Below are 13,566 nucleotides of genomic sequence, written 5' to 3'. Positions count from 1 at the left end.
TTTTCTCCCTTCAAAATAAGTGAAAATTCACCTTTTTTGGAGTTTTTTCAGACTTTGCTCAATACACACATCTTTTTATTTATCAATAACTATAAGCATATTCACTTATTCATCAATTTTAAAAAATTATTGAGCATCTATAACATGCCAGGCACTGTACCAAGCTTTGTAATGGAAAAATTAGTATTAAATACCTAGACACAAACCTAACATAAAATGTAACAAGATCTTCACAGTAATCTACAAGTACTTCACTAAAAGAAATATTAGAAAGCCTGAATAAATGGCAAAATATATATATTCATTGATGCAAACATTTAATATTTTAATGATAGCAGAAATCCTTGACAATTTGATCCCCAAATTTGCAAAGAACAAAGCATAAGAAAAACCAAAACAAGTCTGAAAGTTTGTTCCACATAACAAAAGGAGAAAGATTTGTCTTGTAAATGCTTTATTATGAGGCTATAGTAATTAAAATAAAATAATGTGGCACTGGCTCAGGAATAGATCACTGACACTAAACAGAATCCAGAAACAGACTCTGTGTATAAGTAAGAATGCAATATATGATAAAGGAGACATTTCAAAACACTGGGAAGAGAACAGATTTTTCTGTTAAATGGTGATGGGAAAATTGTACATATGGAAAAAATAAAATAAATTCCATACAGATTAAAAATCCAATTGTAAAAAAAATTAAAATACAAAAGAACAAAATGGAAATAAGAAAAACATCTTTCTGACTATGGGGTAAGAAATCCTTAAATAAGAATCAAAATGTTAAAGTCGTGTATAGAAATGATGGATAAAATGGAATACATCAAAATTGAAATATCTAGAAGCCAAAAGGCAACAGTATCTCTGCAGATGCGGAGAAAATATTTGCAACCTAAATTAATAAAGAATTAACTTCCAAAATATCCAAGCAATTTCCATATATCAACTCAATAGAAAAATGGTGAGCAATATGCATAGGCAATTCACATAAAGGAAGATACAAATAGCCAATAAATATATGAAAAAGACACTCTATCTACTTAGCATTAAGTAGAATAATGCAAAATTAAATGAAGATACCATTTTTCATCTATCAGCTTGGCAAAACAAATTTTTTAAATGCTCGGTAATAGTATGTCATTGAAGCTTCAAAATTTGTAAATTAGATATTATTTATTTCCTTCAGATAAATTAGGAAATTGGGGTTACAAAATTTACTCAGGATCTCAAAGGATACAGAGTAATCTTAATATAATAGCTTTAAATACGGGGTGACACCTGTAGGTATGTGTGTGGTGGGGGAGGGATATCCTCAAATTTGATTAGGTGATTACATCTCCCACTTAAATGTATATCAAAACTATTATCAATTATTCTAGATTCAAGACCTGAATATCCAACCAGCAGAGGATAAGCTAATAGAATGATTCTCAACTTGGATAAATCTATCAGAATCACCCAAGGAGCTTTAGCAAACTATACAGACAGATGCACATTTCTTACTTCCTATCCACATCCCCAAACTGAGAACCACCTGTACTTCCATGAAGAACATCTGGAGAAAAAAATTAAAATGCTGTTTTTATCTGGATTATTTCCACCAAACCATAACATGAAGGGAAGGAAGCATATAATCAGCTGAGGATTTTTTTAAATTTTTAGATAAAAATCAGTTACATAAATGTAATACCATATCTCTTTGCTCATATTATTAAAAAAAAAAAAACAAAAAAACACTAGGAAATGATCACATGCTTGAAATTTTGTCCAGAGAGGATTAAAAAAAAAAGGAAAAAAGAGCTCCCAATTCTATGGGACTTTACCAAAGGAAATGATGCAAATGCACAAAGCTCTCGTTCCAATACTAGAACTGCTGCACTCACAGAGCTAAATATGTGCACAACTGGCCTCTAAACAAAATCTGTGGGAAGCAAGAACATATGTTTCTAATGATAGCTTATAAACATTCACAAGAAACAGTTCCAATTCCATAACACACACTGTATTTTCTGCATCACAAAGAGAGGCTCTAGCTCAGTGACTTAATAGTTTGAATAGTTTGTTTACTCAGATCCCTAAAAGACTTTGTTTTTCACACAGCTCTACACATCTATGCTTAATAGTACACAGACAGAGGGGCAGTAACCCCAATTTTGTTGACCTTTCCTTCTCCATTACCCTTTTCTACTAATTCTGCTCTTATCAACACCTGTACCAGTATATATTAATAGCATGAAAAACAATGGCAATGAACACACATCAAAGTAGGTTATACCAAACAAGGTAATTCTACACAGAGGCCTATCTGTATTGTATCAGAAAAACCTCTTGGAAAAGAGCTGGTAGACTCTTTTTCCCGAAAATATAAATATTCACTGCCATTTCACAAAAAACTTTATATGACCAGTAAAATAAAAACCATCCAGGTGCCTTGTACATGGCAGAAATTCAAATAGTTTCCTAATTTAATTTGAAACGTGTAACAAAGTGGCTAAATACTCCAGTTTTGGGTTGGAAAGACCATCAATGAAGTTACAGCTCCATCGTGTAAAAGCTACCCTAGAGTACTTAAAGATGTGCCAGGCGCCCGGGTGGCTCAGTGGGTTAGGTGTCTGCCTTTGGCTCATGCCCTGATCTCAGGATACTGGGACTGAAGCTCCCTGCTCAGTGGGGAGTCTGTTTCTCCCTTTCCCTCTGCCCCCCACCCCTGCTTGTGCATGCACGCTCTCTCAAATAAATAAAATCTTAAAAACAAAAAAAAAAAGATGTGCCAATGTCCCCCAGAAATCTACCTCATAATCCTTTAAACTGTTTCCTTCAGCATTATCTTTGAAGATAATTTATTTAGGTGTTTCTACTTTAAAAGAAGGCTGAAAATAATGAATTAAAAATATTTCCTAGAACAACCAAAATTTAGAGATCGGTAAATGATCCCTAGGGTTTTTCCCATTACAGGATCATTCCTGCACCTTTGGAGATGAAGAAATTAAAGCTTCCAGAGGTTACACGACGTTTCCAAGGTCAGTAACTTACACAAGAGGGATTTTAGAATTTAGGCCTCCCCTACTCTTCACCACATCTTCACAGGAATATGACTAAAACCTAAACAGCACTGAAAGAGGTCAAGGTTTCAAAAAGAAGGAAAAGATTCCCAGTAATTTAATTCTACTCTTTTTTTTTTTTTTTTAAAGATTTTATTTATGTATTTGAGAGAGAGAGAATGAGAGAGAGCGAGTACATGAGAGGGGGGAGGGTCAGAGGGAGAAGCAGACTCCCTGCTCACAGCAGGGAGCCCGATGCGGGACTCGATCCCGGGACTCCAGGATCATGACCTGAGCCGAAGGCAGTCGCTTAACCAACTGAGCCACCCAGGCGCCCCAAATTCTACTCTTAATTATAGTACATTTCACTCAATTCATCCCTGTTCCTCAAACTGCCTCCTCCCACACCCCATCCTTACACACCCAAGCCTATCCCAATTAATGAAATCAAAGGAATGAAGATCAAAAAAAGCCATCTTTTTATTGGGACCTCTAATCTTAAGTGTCCCACTGATGTGAAATGATTTAAGAGCAAATGGTCAGTACTCTCAGAAAGCAACACTGCCCAAGGCCACGGATACATTCAACTACCCCAGTACTCTTCAGAGGGGTGGTGGAATGCAGTGAACAGCATGAGCTCTGGAGCCCAGGTGGATTCCAGTGGCTCCCTGTATGTTAGACAAATTACTAACCAACCCCCACCCCCATGGCACTGCCTCAGTTTCTTAATCTGGGGGAAAAAAAAAAAAAAAGAGGGGGAAGACATTACCACAGTTTGCTTGAGCTTGTGTAAACATTAAACAGATATTCCAAAAGAAGCACTCAGCATAGTTACTAGACACACAGGAATTGCTGCAGAAATGTTAGAGCTTTGGGGATGACAATGGTGACATGCAAGCCCTTTCTGTCCCAGAGAGTACATGCACAGAAAAGCAAACTGAGCTCCAGGCCATCTGGTTATAAGGTTAACACAAATATCTTCCTTAAGATTTCTATGCTATTCTCTATTTTTCCCCCTAAATAACACTATTAAACTGTCTTTTATAAAGTACGGAAATCAAACACCATGTTAATTTGCTTATTTTTAAAATAATAATTGCAGGGACACCAGATGTTCTTTTAGCAAATGAAAATTTGAGCCAAACAGATTTGGTTTCACATGTATATTACTGTCTTGAAAGACATAAAGGGAACTCTGTAGTTTTACTTGACTTTTAAATTTCTCTAAATGTAAGTTGAAATTCTACGTATATCAAATACATATAAATTATGATAATTCTAAGACAAGTACAATGCCAGCCTTTGAAAAATTCCCAACTGCCTCATTTTAAATAATCCCTTTTCACTCATGCGATTTATTCATCCCAGAATGTATCTACATCAATATAATTGTTCTGATTTCCATTTTTGTTTCCTAATTTTTCATTTTATAAAACAGTATCACTGCACAAGTAACAATTTAAAAAGAGGACAAGAGACAACAGTTGTCATTTATTTAACACTCTGAAAGCTGAAGTGGCTTCTGGGCCTAAATAACCTCCTATAATGTTATGTCACCTGACATAAGGTCCTTAGGCATCACTGGCAGGTCTGAAGAGGCTCAAACATCTGTTTGGAGAATATATGAAGCTCTACATTATAGAAGGTGGTTAATTTAGCCAAAGGAGAAATTTACACATGCCCTAGCATTTTAATCTTCTTAAAAAGCTCTGAACTTGGTTATCTCATAACCAAGCGCTATTATCCCTAATGGCCAAGGCATTCCCTAGTAACAATTTAGGAGCCCTGGGAGTCTTATTAACTCTTTCAGGCCATTAAGGTACCATTAAGAGTATGAGAGCCTGGAACCTAATTACAGTGTATTAAATGGTCTTAGTGCTCTTCAGGTGTTAATGAGCCAGCCAAAGTGACCGATTTTCTATCAGGGAGTACAAAGAATTTGTTTTTAAATGTTATTTTAGACTATTTTTAGATTTTTCACAGTGGCTACTCCAGTTTCAGAAGGCAAAACTTGAAGATTTAAATAAGATTAAACTTACAGAAATACAGCCAGCAACCACAGCTTCTAAGTGAAACATGGTCTTTAATGCAATGGCTAGTTTTAGTTTAGTCATGTCAAAGTTAAAAACTATAAATATTAAAACAGGATATTATATCAAACTCTGCACATACATTCATTTGGATCAAAAAAGTTATTTTATAATAAAATAACCCTAAAACGTCCTTGCAGAATCATAATTAAATGAATTAATATAGAAAAAAAAATTCATTTAAAAAATATATATGAAAATATGGAAGGACATGCTGTCTATAAATTAAAACAGACTTCTCTGCTTTCAAAAAAGAAAAAATAGGTACTGATCATGTCAAAAAACAGCTTCTTTTTCTTTTTCTTTTTTTTTTTTTTTAAAGATTTTATTTATTTATTTGAGACAGAGAGAATGAGAGAGACAGAGAGCACATGAGAGGGGGGAGGGTCAGAGGGAGAAGCAGGCTCCCTGCCAAGCAGGGAGCCCGATGCAGGACTCGATCCCGGGACTCCAAGATCATGACCTGAGCCGAAGGCAGTCGCTTAACCAACTGAGCCACCCAGGTGCCCCAGCTTCTTTTTCTTAAGGTAGTGGAAATTAACAAAAGGGATTTATTTTTTAAATGTCTAACAATGAAAATGTGTAAAAATAAAAAATTCTCTATGAATTTCTGTATTACACACATCCTCAGAAAACTACAGAATCAAAAAAATTCCAGATAGCTACTCTTTCCTACATGGTTTTAACCTTTCCTTCTGTTGATCCATCTAATAAAAATGCCAAGAAGTATAGATAACAAATGTTTAAACTGTTATAAAATCACTTACTCCTCTGTGATTAAAAATACCAATTCATACACACTAATTTATATTTAAAGTTACTGCATTATATATCAAAGTTAATTATTAAAGAGAAGGTGACCAAAAAAAAAAAAAAAAGACATTTCCAACATGTATGGACTCAGAATCAATCTCCCATGCATTTTCTGTAAAAAAAAAATTTGGGAAATGCATACTGGCCAACAATGAAAATGGAAAACAAAAAAGAGGACATGAAAGAATCTAAGAAAAAACAGAACTCTTAACCCAGGGCAATGAAAAGAAACCCCATGATGATTGCTGTGCAGCAAGCTGTTCTTTTGTGTCCATAACTGGTCTTTCAATAAAAAGTATGATAAAGGAGGTAACTAATATTCACATAAAGACTGTAACTGCTAGTTGTTATTTTTCAATTTTCAGATTCAAGAGACCAAACATAAAAAACAGTTAAAGAACAGAATTTAAACATTATAAATTTAGACATACAGAGCTAACGTATAGTTCAGAGAAGCTGGTCTGTAAAGGACAGAGAAATAACAGAAACCTCAATGCCCTAGTTCTATACTGGGCAACCACAAGTTACTGTTCAAAATTAATGAAGCAATAAATAGAGCTCAAAGTGTATTACTTAGAGTTATTTAAGATAATCAAAGATGAAATATGGTAATAAAATTTAAATGTTTAAGAAGTTAAATTCCTTTGGTTTTCAAAGCAGCAACCTGAGTCAAAAGGGAAAAAAACATAAATTAAGAAGAGAGGTATAAAATGCTTCGAGTAGAGAAGCAACCACGCAGGAGAACTAAAAACATAAGGAAGAAGAGATGAGAAGTCAGACAGCGGGTGAGAAGGGGGAAGGAGAATTTTACTTTTTATTTCATATACCTTTTTATTACCCTTCTGAGTTTTTATTTCCAAGTATATGATTATTTTTATAATTAAAAATGCCAGCCACAATCCTGTCATCGTGATTTTAAAAGGGACACATAATAAAATTTTTAAATGTTACCAAATGTAAGATTAAATATTGTTAATTTTCAAAGATGTACAGTAGAGACAGAACAGCAATAAATTTTTAGTATCTGTTAGCTAATATTGTTAGCTAATATTTATTTAATCATACGAATCCAAATATACATTTTTATCTTACTGTAATAAAATCATAGGTTGTTGTAATAGGCATTTCACCTAACCTCAAAATCAAGAAATGATTCCTTTATTTCTAAGGTCCCCTCCCCCTGCCAAGGTCTTAAGCTCCTACTGAATTATAAGTTAGGTACCTTTAGAAGATAGATTATTATAAGAAAACCCTATTAAAGAGTATAATTAAATCATACAAACTGATCTTCTAAAAAATTCCTACACAAATTTAGGAAGCTTTCAACCCCTGTAATTCCTGAACATCTTTCCATTCTCATCCCTAATACCCCCCTTTAGTAGGTGCTAATGAAAACACAGACAACACCAGGCTAAGTAGTGAAGAAAAAAGTTAAGATTAAGAATGATTTCTGTCCATTAACATCTGCTTAAGCAGGAAGACAACAAAAACTCTCTTTTGTCTGAAATAGTTGGGAGAACAGCTGGATGATGTTTGAGAGATACAGTAAATATAAATCAAAACTTGAGTTTAAATTAAAAATAAAGGCTCCTATGTAGGGTCATCTAGTATTCCATGATTCATGATTTAAAAAAAAAAATACTTATACTACAATTTTTTCAGCCTTTTACTTTGTACCTATATCTATTTTTTCCTTGGGTCACTGTAAAATAAGAGAAAAGAAAATTCAGTAAAGATATGTAGAATATATTACAATAATGTGAAGGTAAAAGGAATGAGAAGTAATAAAAGAAAATACCTCTAATTCTTAAAACTATAAAACCTACTTTACAAAATCTAGATATTTGAGAGTTATTACCTCAGGTACTAACCAGAGTGAACAACATGCAAGTATCTTTAAAGTAAATAATATCCATTTTCCCTCTGTATACCTTAATCATTCAGGAAATAAATACAAAAGTCAGCATACCATTTCAGAGCAAAATATGTCAATAACACTCATATAATCTTTTAATTTTAGGACTTTAAAAACGTATTTTGAAGAAGCACTGTTGTATTTTTCATGATGAAGGTATGTGTTCCTTCTAGTGGAATGGAAAAAAGTCCCTTTTTTCTTTCAAAACAAGTTCTTGTTGTAATTATTCTAGTCTGATGTCACCTCAACCCAAATAAACTTCAGAATTTCTGCATGTCTTTTTGTACAAGCATACACCAAAAGAATTTAGAAGATGCCAAAGGGCAAAGTCATCTCTATTCAGCAGAATTAAAGTCAAAAGAGAGTTAAAATTTTTCATTCTAACCCTTAGGAAACTCAAGAAGGAGGTAAGGTACTTAGCCTTATGTAATCTGGTTTCAATCCTGCTAGTTACAAAAACCATATTACTATAATCAAGTATGAATTGCTCAGTACAGTACCGTAGGTGGACAATGGCCTTTATAATCAGACAGAAATGAGTTCAAGTCATGGGTCTACTATTTAATGGATGTGCAAACTTGGGCAAGTTATTTAAATCCTTGGAGCACCTTTTAGATTAAAAATAATAATATGCACTAGAACAGGTACTAGTGCTTTGCATATGGTGAGAGTTTAAAATGTTAAATCACATCTCCAACAGGACTGGGCTAAAGAATAGTGTATTCCACCTAATAAACAGTTTCTTTCAGGCTTGCGGCCTTTCCAGTTTAAAGGGGGAAATCCCTTAGCAGAGTTTCATGACTTCAGTGTGCCACATCACGAATCGATTAGTTAGCGGATTTGTTTTGGCTGGCTTTGGCACCATTGTGTTATCAGTTCTCATCTGAGAAGCAGTTAACGCATTAAAAAAATTTTAACTGTGTATTTTACTCTCCTTACATACATATATCCGAGAAATATGGTAATAAAGAAACCCAGGGTAAAAAAAAAAAAAAAAAAAAAGAAACCCAGGGTAAAATATTAAGACAGACAAGAAATATACATGGATATGGACTCAAGTCTCATATTTTAATTGTAGTTTTTATGCTTTAGTTTTGCCCCTGAGGTTACTTGTACTTCACCTTATCAGACCCTTTCTTTTCTCAATTACATGCAAGAATGGCATAAAATCTCTCTCTGGCTGTTCCATGTGCAAGAAAAGGTTTTAAATGCACATAAATTAAGAGAGGTTAACACATAAGTGTTAATGAGTTTCAGTCAATTCAGAAATGATATATCTTCCAGATAAGAATTGAGGTCTAGAGGGAACCAGGAACCTGAAAAAGAATGAAACTGAAAGAAAAAAGGTTAGATAAATAGGGGGGAAAATAGTCAAAGAATAATAATAGTAGTCATATTTTTAACACTCACTATGTGACAGATGCTTTAAGTAAATCATCTCTTATTGTCAACAAGCTCACAAGGAGGTAAAACTCTCTCCCTTTATAGGTGACCAAACTGAAATTGAGAAAGGTTAAATGATCTACCCAAAGTCACTCAGGTAGGAAGTAGTACAGAACTCAAACTGAGGTCTGTCCAATTCCAAGAAAGTCAACTCTCTATCATAAGAAGCTATTTCTGGGACATCAAAATTTTGTCCAAGAGCAGTTACCTTTCCCCCCGTTTTTGCAACACAGAACAAAAACTAGGTATAGAAACACCTTATGTCCTTGATGAACACTTCTCCCTTAGTCTTCCTGTTACCCAAATGAACAAAAGAGAGATTTAAGGAAAAAAAAAAAAAAAAGGGAAGGAAGGAAGGGGGAGGGAAGGAATAGAGGGAAGGAGAAAGGAAACCCATAGTATGTACTTTTCTTAGTCTGAAGTACCACCTGTCTATATCCTTTTCTCTTTTTTGTTCTTCCCAGCAATATGACACAACTCAGACACAATCAAAACGGACTGCCCTTTATATTCTGTGGATGGAGAGAGCATAACAAAATAAAACACATAAATTTAACTCCAAATATACACATTGTATTTTAGATGAGCCCCTTTTAAATTCTAAGAATTCCAATGCCACACCGATTTACTTCTATTTCTGGAAGTTAAAGACTTACCCTGAAACTTTGAGGCTTCAGGATCATTCACATTGATAGCAATTATTTTCCAATCTGTTTCCCCCTGATCAATAAGAGCCAAAATTCCAAGGATCTTCACATGAATAACCTCTCCACAAGAAAGAACCTTTAAAGAGAAAAGAAATTCAGCATTTGCAAGGCTTTGGAGAAATTTACTCATATATCATAAAAACCCATGTGAAAGATTAAAAGCACTACAGACTGAAAATTAATAAAGCTTTAATAATTAAAGATAATGTAAAAACAGTCATAAAGCCTTTTATGGTATCCCTTTTAGAATTAAGTTTCTCGGGCGCCTGGGTGGCTCAAATGGTTAAGCATCTGCCTTCGGCTCAGGTCATGATCCCAGGGTCCTGGGATCGAGTCCCGCATCGGGCTCTCTGCTCCTTGGGAGCCTGTTTCTCCCTCTGCTTCTCTCTCTCTCTCTCGTGAATAAATAAATAAAATCTTTAAAAAAAAAAAAATTAAGTTTCTGGGTCCCTTTTGGAAACTGAAGCTATTTATAGATCTTGCAATTTAATGTACTAGGCCTAGAAACTCATACTAAACAGAAAATAAACCTATGTATATCATTGCACACTATAAACCTCGCTTTCGCTGCTTAGGGATAAAAAAAGAGACCTGAGAATCCTTCTAAATTGTTTTACAAACCACATTTATCAGTCACTAGTGAAAAGTAAATTTTTAACATACTAGAATACAGCCTTAAGATAATGAATGACAATGAAAGAATTAACATGTTAAAAATACAGATAAAACAGGTTTCACAAAATGCTTTAAAAAGATTTTAAAGGAAACCAAGAAACTGCATGATGTTGAAGCAGATGTTCCATGTGTTAAAGAAAGTTATTTCAGTGGTTCCCTCAAGTTGCCAATGACAAGTTTATATGCATGCATTCTTTCTATATCCTTTTATTTTTAAAGGTTTGGTTTGCTCTACAGAATTTCACTGAAAGTTAAAATTTGAACACATGCTTCAGAACAAATTCCTTCATGACTCAAAATGCAGCTTTTACATTTGGAAAGCAAGGTATGCAAAAGAAAGTCACTTTTATGTCTTGAAATTTGAGAAGAAAAAAAAACCAGATCTGAAACCATGAAGTCAAATAAATCCTTTCAGAACATTTCCAAAATGAATCTAAAATCTTAATATAATTCTGTGTGAATCTGTAATTAGTTACAACTAATTACACAAAAATTTAGTGTGACTTTATAAAGTAAACCAAAATCTCACTTTTAGGGAAAAATGCACAATTATATTAGCCAGACTCACATGTTTAAGCTCTATTAAATACCCATCACTATATTAAACACTATGTATATAAAAAGAAAGAATCTCTGTTCTCAAAGGTTTCCAGTCTTACTGGGGAGACTTACACACCTCATGCCAGGAGAGCCTTTATAAAACAAAAATGTTCAAATTTGAAGTTATCATATAATTACCAGTGTAAGGCTGGCCACACTGGTTAACGCACTGATAAACTAGATCACTGGTTCTCAACCAGATGCAATTTTGCCCTCTACAGACTATTTGGCAATGCCTGAAAACATTTTTGATTGTCAAAAATGGGGAGGTTTTACTAGCATCTAGTGGGAAGAGGCCAGGGATGCTGAACAGGACAGTCCCCTATAATAGAATTATCCATCCAAAATGTCAACAGTTCCAATTGAGGACCCTGCAGAAGACTTTGGTGGCAGGGGCGTCTTATCAGAATTCCTAAGAATCATGTGTAGTTTTAAAAAGCACATTGTAAATTTTATTTTTATTCACAAAAATTAATAATTTACTTTGAAACTTCACACAACATTAAGAGCTGATTTGAGATATTTATGGTTACAAGGGCAAACAGGAAGCATGTTTGGGGATTATCAAGTTTCATCAGAATGATACTTGCTCTCTGATCTCATAAGCAACAGAAAGGGATTAGATAAACCACTGTCTTGCTCTAATACCTTTAAAGACTGGAAAGGAAACTCTCAGGCAAACCAAAAACTCAAAATAAGATACTTAAGAACAAATCGTAAAATTCTTATGAACCTTCTACAATTCAATTTATTCTAAATCAGTTCAACAAATGTATGCAGAACACACAGTGTTAGACACCAAGTGAATAATACATAATCCCTCAAGGAATTTCAACAACCTTAAATTTCTATATATGTGGTTCTAACTCTATTATCAACTTCCAGGACTTTGCTCCCTTCCCTTTGTCCATTTACAACATAGTGTTCAAAGACGCTTTCTACTATTGTGTTCCTTAGATGATTTAAGGACTCTTCGCACAGCCAGACACAAAAGAAAGGAGCACTGTACCAACAACAACCAACCTGTTCTTTAGATGGTGATTAACACTGATTTCATATTTACTAAATGTTATTTCAGGTCTCATTAACTAAAGGAATAAACTGCACTGGCTACAAGATGAAACTTATTTTCCCAGTTTCATTATAAAACTATCAATCTACCCCCTCCAAGGAAATTAGTGTGTCCAGTAGAGTCTATCACTGAAAAATGAGTTGAGATTCTGAAACAATGTAGGTTTGCCTCAAAGGTTTTAGGCAGAATCAGACTAGGGTTATTACCAACTTTTCTAGCTATTATGGAAAAGCTTTCAAAAGATAGGATTTTTAAGTCATAAATATTATGAAGCTGAAGTCTTTCTCCACCATTCCTAAAGGTGACATTAGGCAAACTACTTCAGGCAATTATTTTAGAACTTGGTTTCTCAACAGTGAAATGGAGATTGTATCACTTATTCCTTGAAGTAAAGAGCAAAGGCTGTAACACATACATGAACTAGAACAGAAGAGGTCTTCTACAGATATTAATATTCTTTTTCTCTCTGGGCTCTACATGTATTCATCAGCTCACACTTGTCAACTGCTAACTTCTCAGGGGCCTGGTATGAGCAGAATATAACAGTGGTCTACAGTAAAAGTTCTACGTTGATTCTGAATTTGAATGAGGTAAAACCAGCTGGACCCAATCCATACAAGGAAACCATGGAAAGTAAAACTGCTTAAAGCCTGTTATCCCGTGTTTCTACTGTAGTGTAACGAACTATGACAAACCTAAAGGCTTAAAACAGTGTAAATTTATTGTCTCACAGTTCCCACAGGTTAGAAGTCCAAGCACAACACGGCTAGATTCTCTGCTTACTAGATTCTCTGTTTAACAACCTGACGAGGCCAAAATCAAGGTGTTGCACAGGCTGGGATCTGATCTGAAGGTTCTAAAAATGAATCCACTTAAATTCAGTTCCTTGTAGTTGTAGGACTGAGGTCCCCACTAACTTGCTGGATGTCAACTAGGGACTGCTCTAAGCAGCTAGAAACCAAGTGCATTCCTTTTCATATGCCCCCTTCTCCATCTTCAAGCCAGCGATGAAATATCAGTACTTCTCACACTGAACCACTGAGTTCCTCTTCTTCCAGCAGCAAGAGAAAGTTCCTTACTTTTAAGGACTCATTTAATTACACTGGATCTGCATGGAAAATCCAGGATAATCCTTCTTTAAAGTAAACTGTTATATAAAATAATATAACCAAGGGAGTGACGTATTACCATATTCACAGATTCCAGGGAT

At 34.5% G+C, this 13,566-nt stretch overlaps 1 protein-coding gene across 1 annotated transcript in view; it reads right to left on the bottom strand.

Annotated features, from left to right (window-relative positions):
* PPA2 (inorganic pyrophosphatase 2) overlaps positions 1–13,566 on the bottom strand; it is a 58,360-nt gene that overhangs the window by 18,745 nt on the left and 26,049 nt on the right. The window contains exon 6 of the mRNA XM_081813130.1: positions 9,959–10,085. Coding sequence (XP_081669256.1) covers positions 9,959–10,085 — 127 coding nt within the window. The remainder of the gene's footprint in view (positions 1–9,958; positions 10,086–13,566) is intronic.

Source organism: Leptonychotes weddellii, chromosome 2 (genome assembly GCF_054177405.1).
Source record: "Leptonychotes weddellii isolate Sample4059 chromosome 2, ASM5417740v2, whole genome shotgun sequence".
Classification (NCBI taxonomy): Eukaryota; Metazoa; Chordata; class Mammalia; order Carnivora; family Phocidae; genus Leptonychotes; species Leptonychotes weddellii.
The sequence above is the reverse complement of the archived record's forward strand: the minus strand, read 5'-3'. Positions and strand labels throughout refer to the sequence as shown.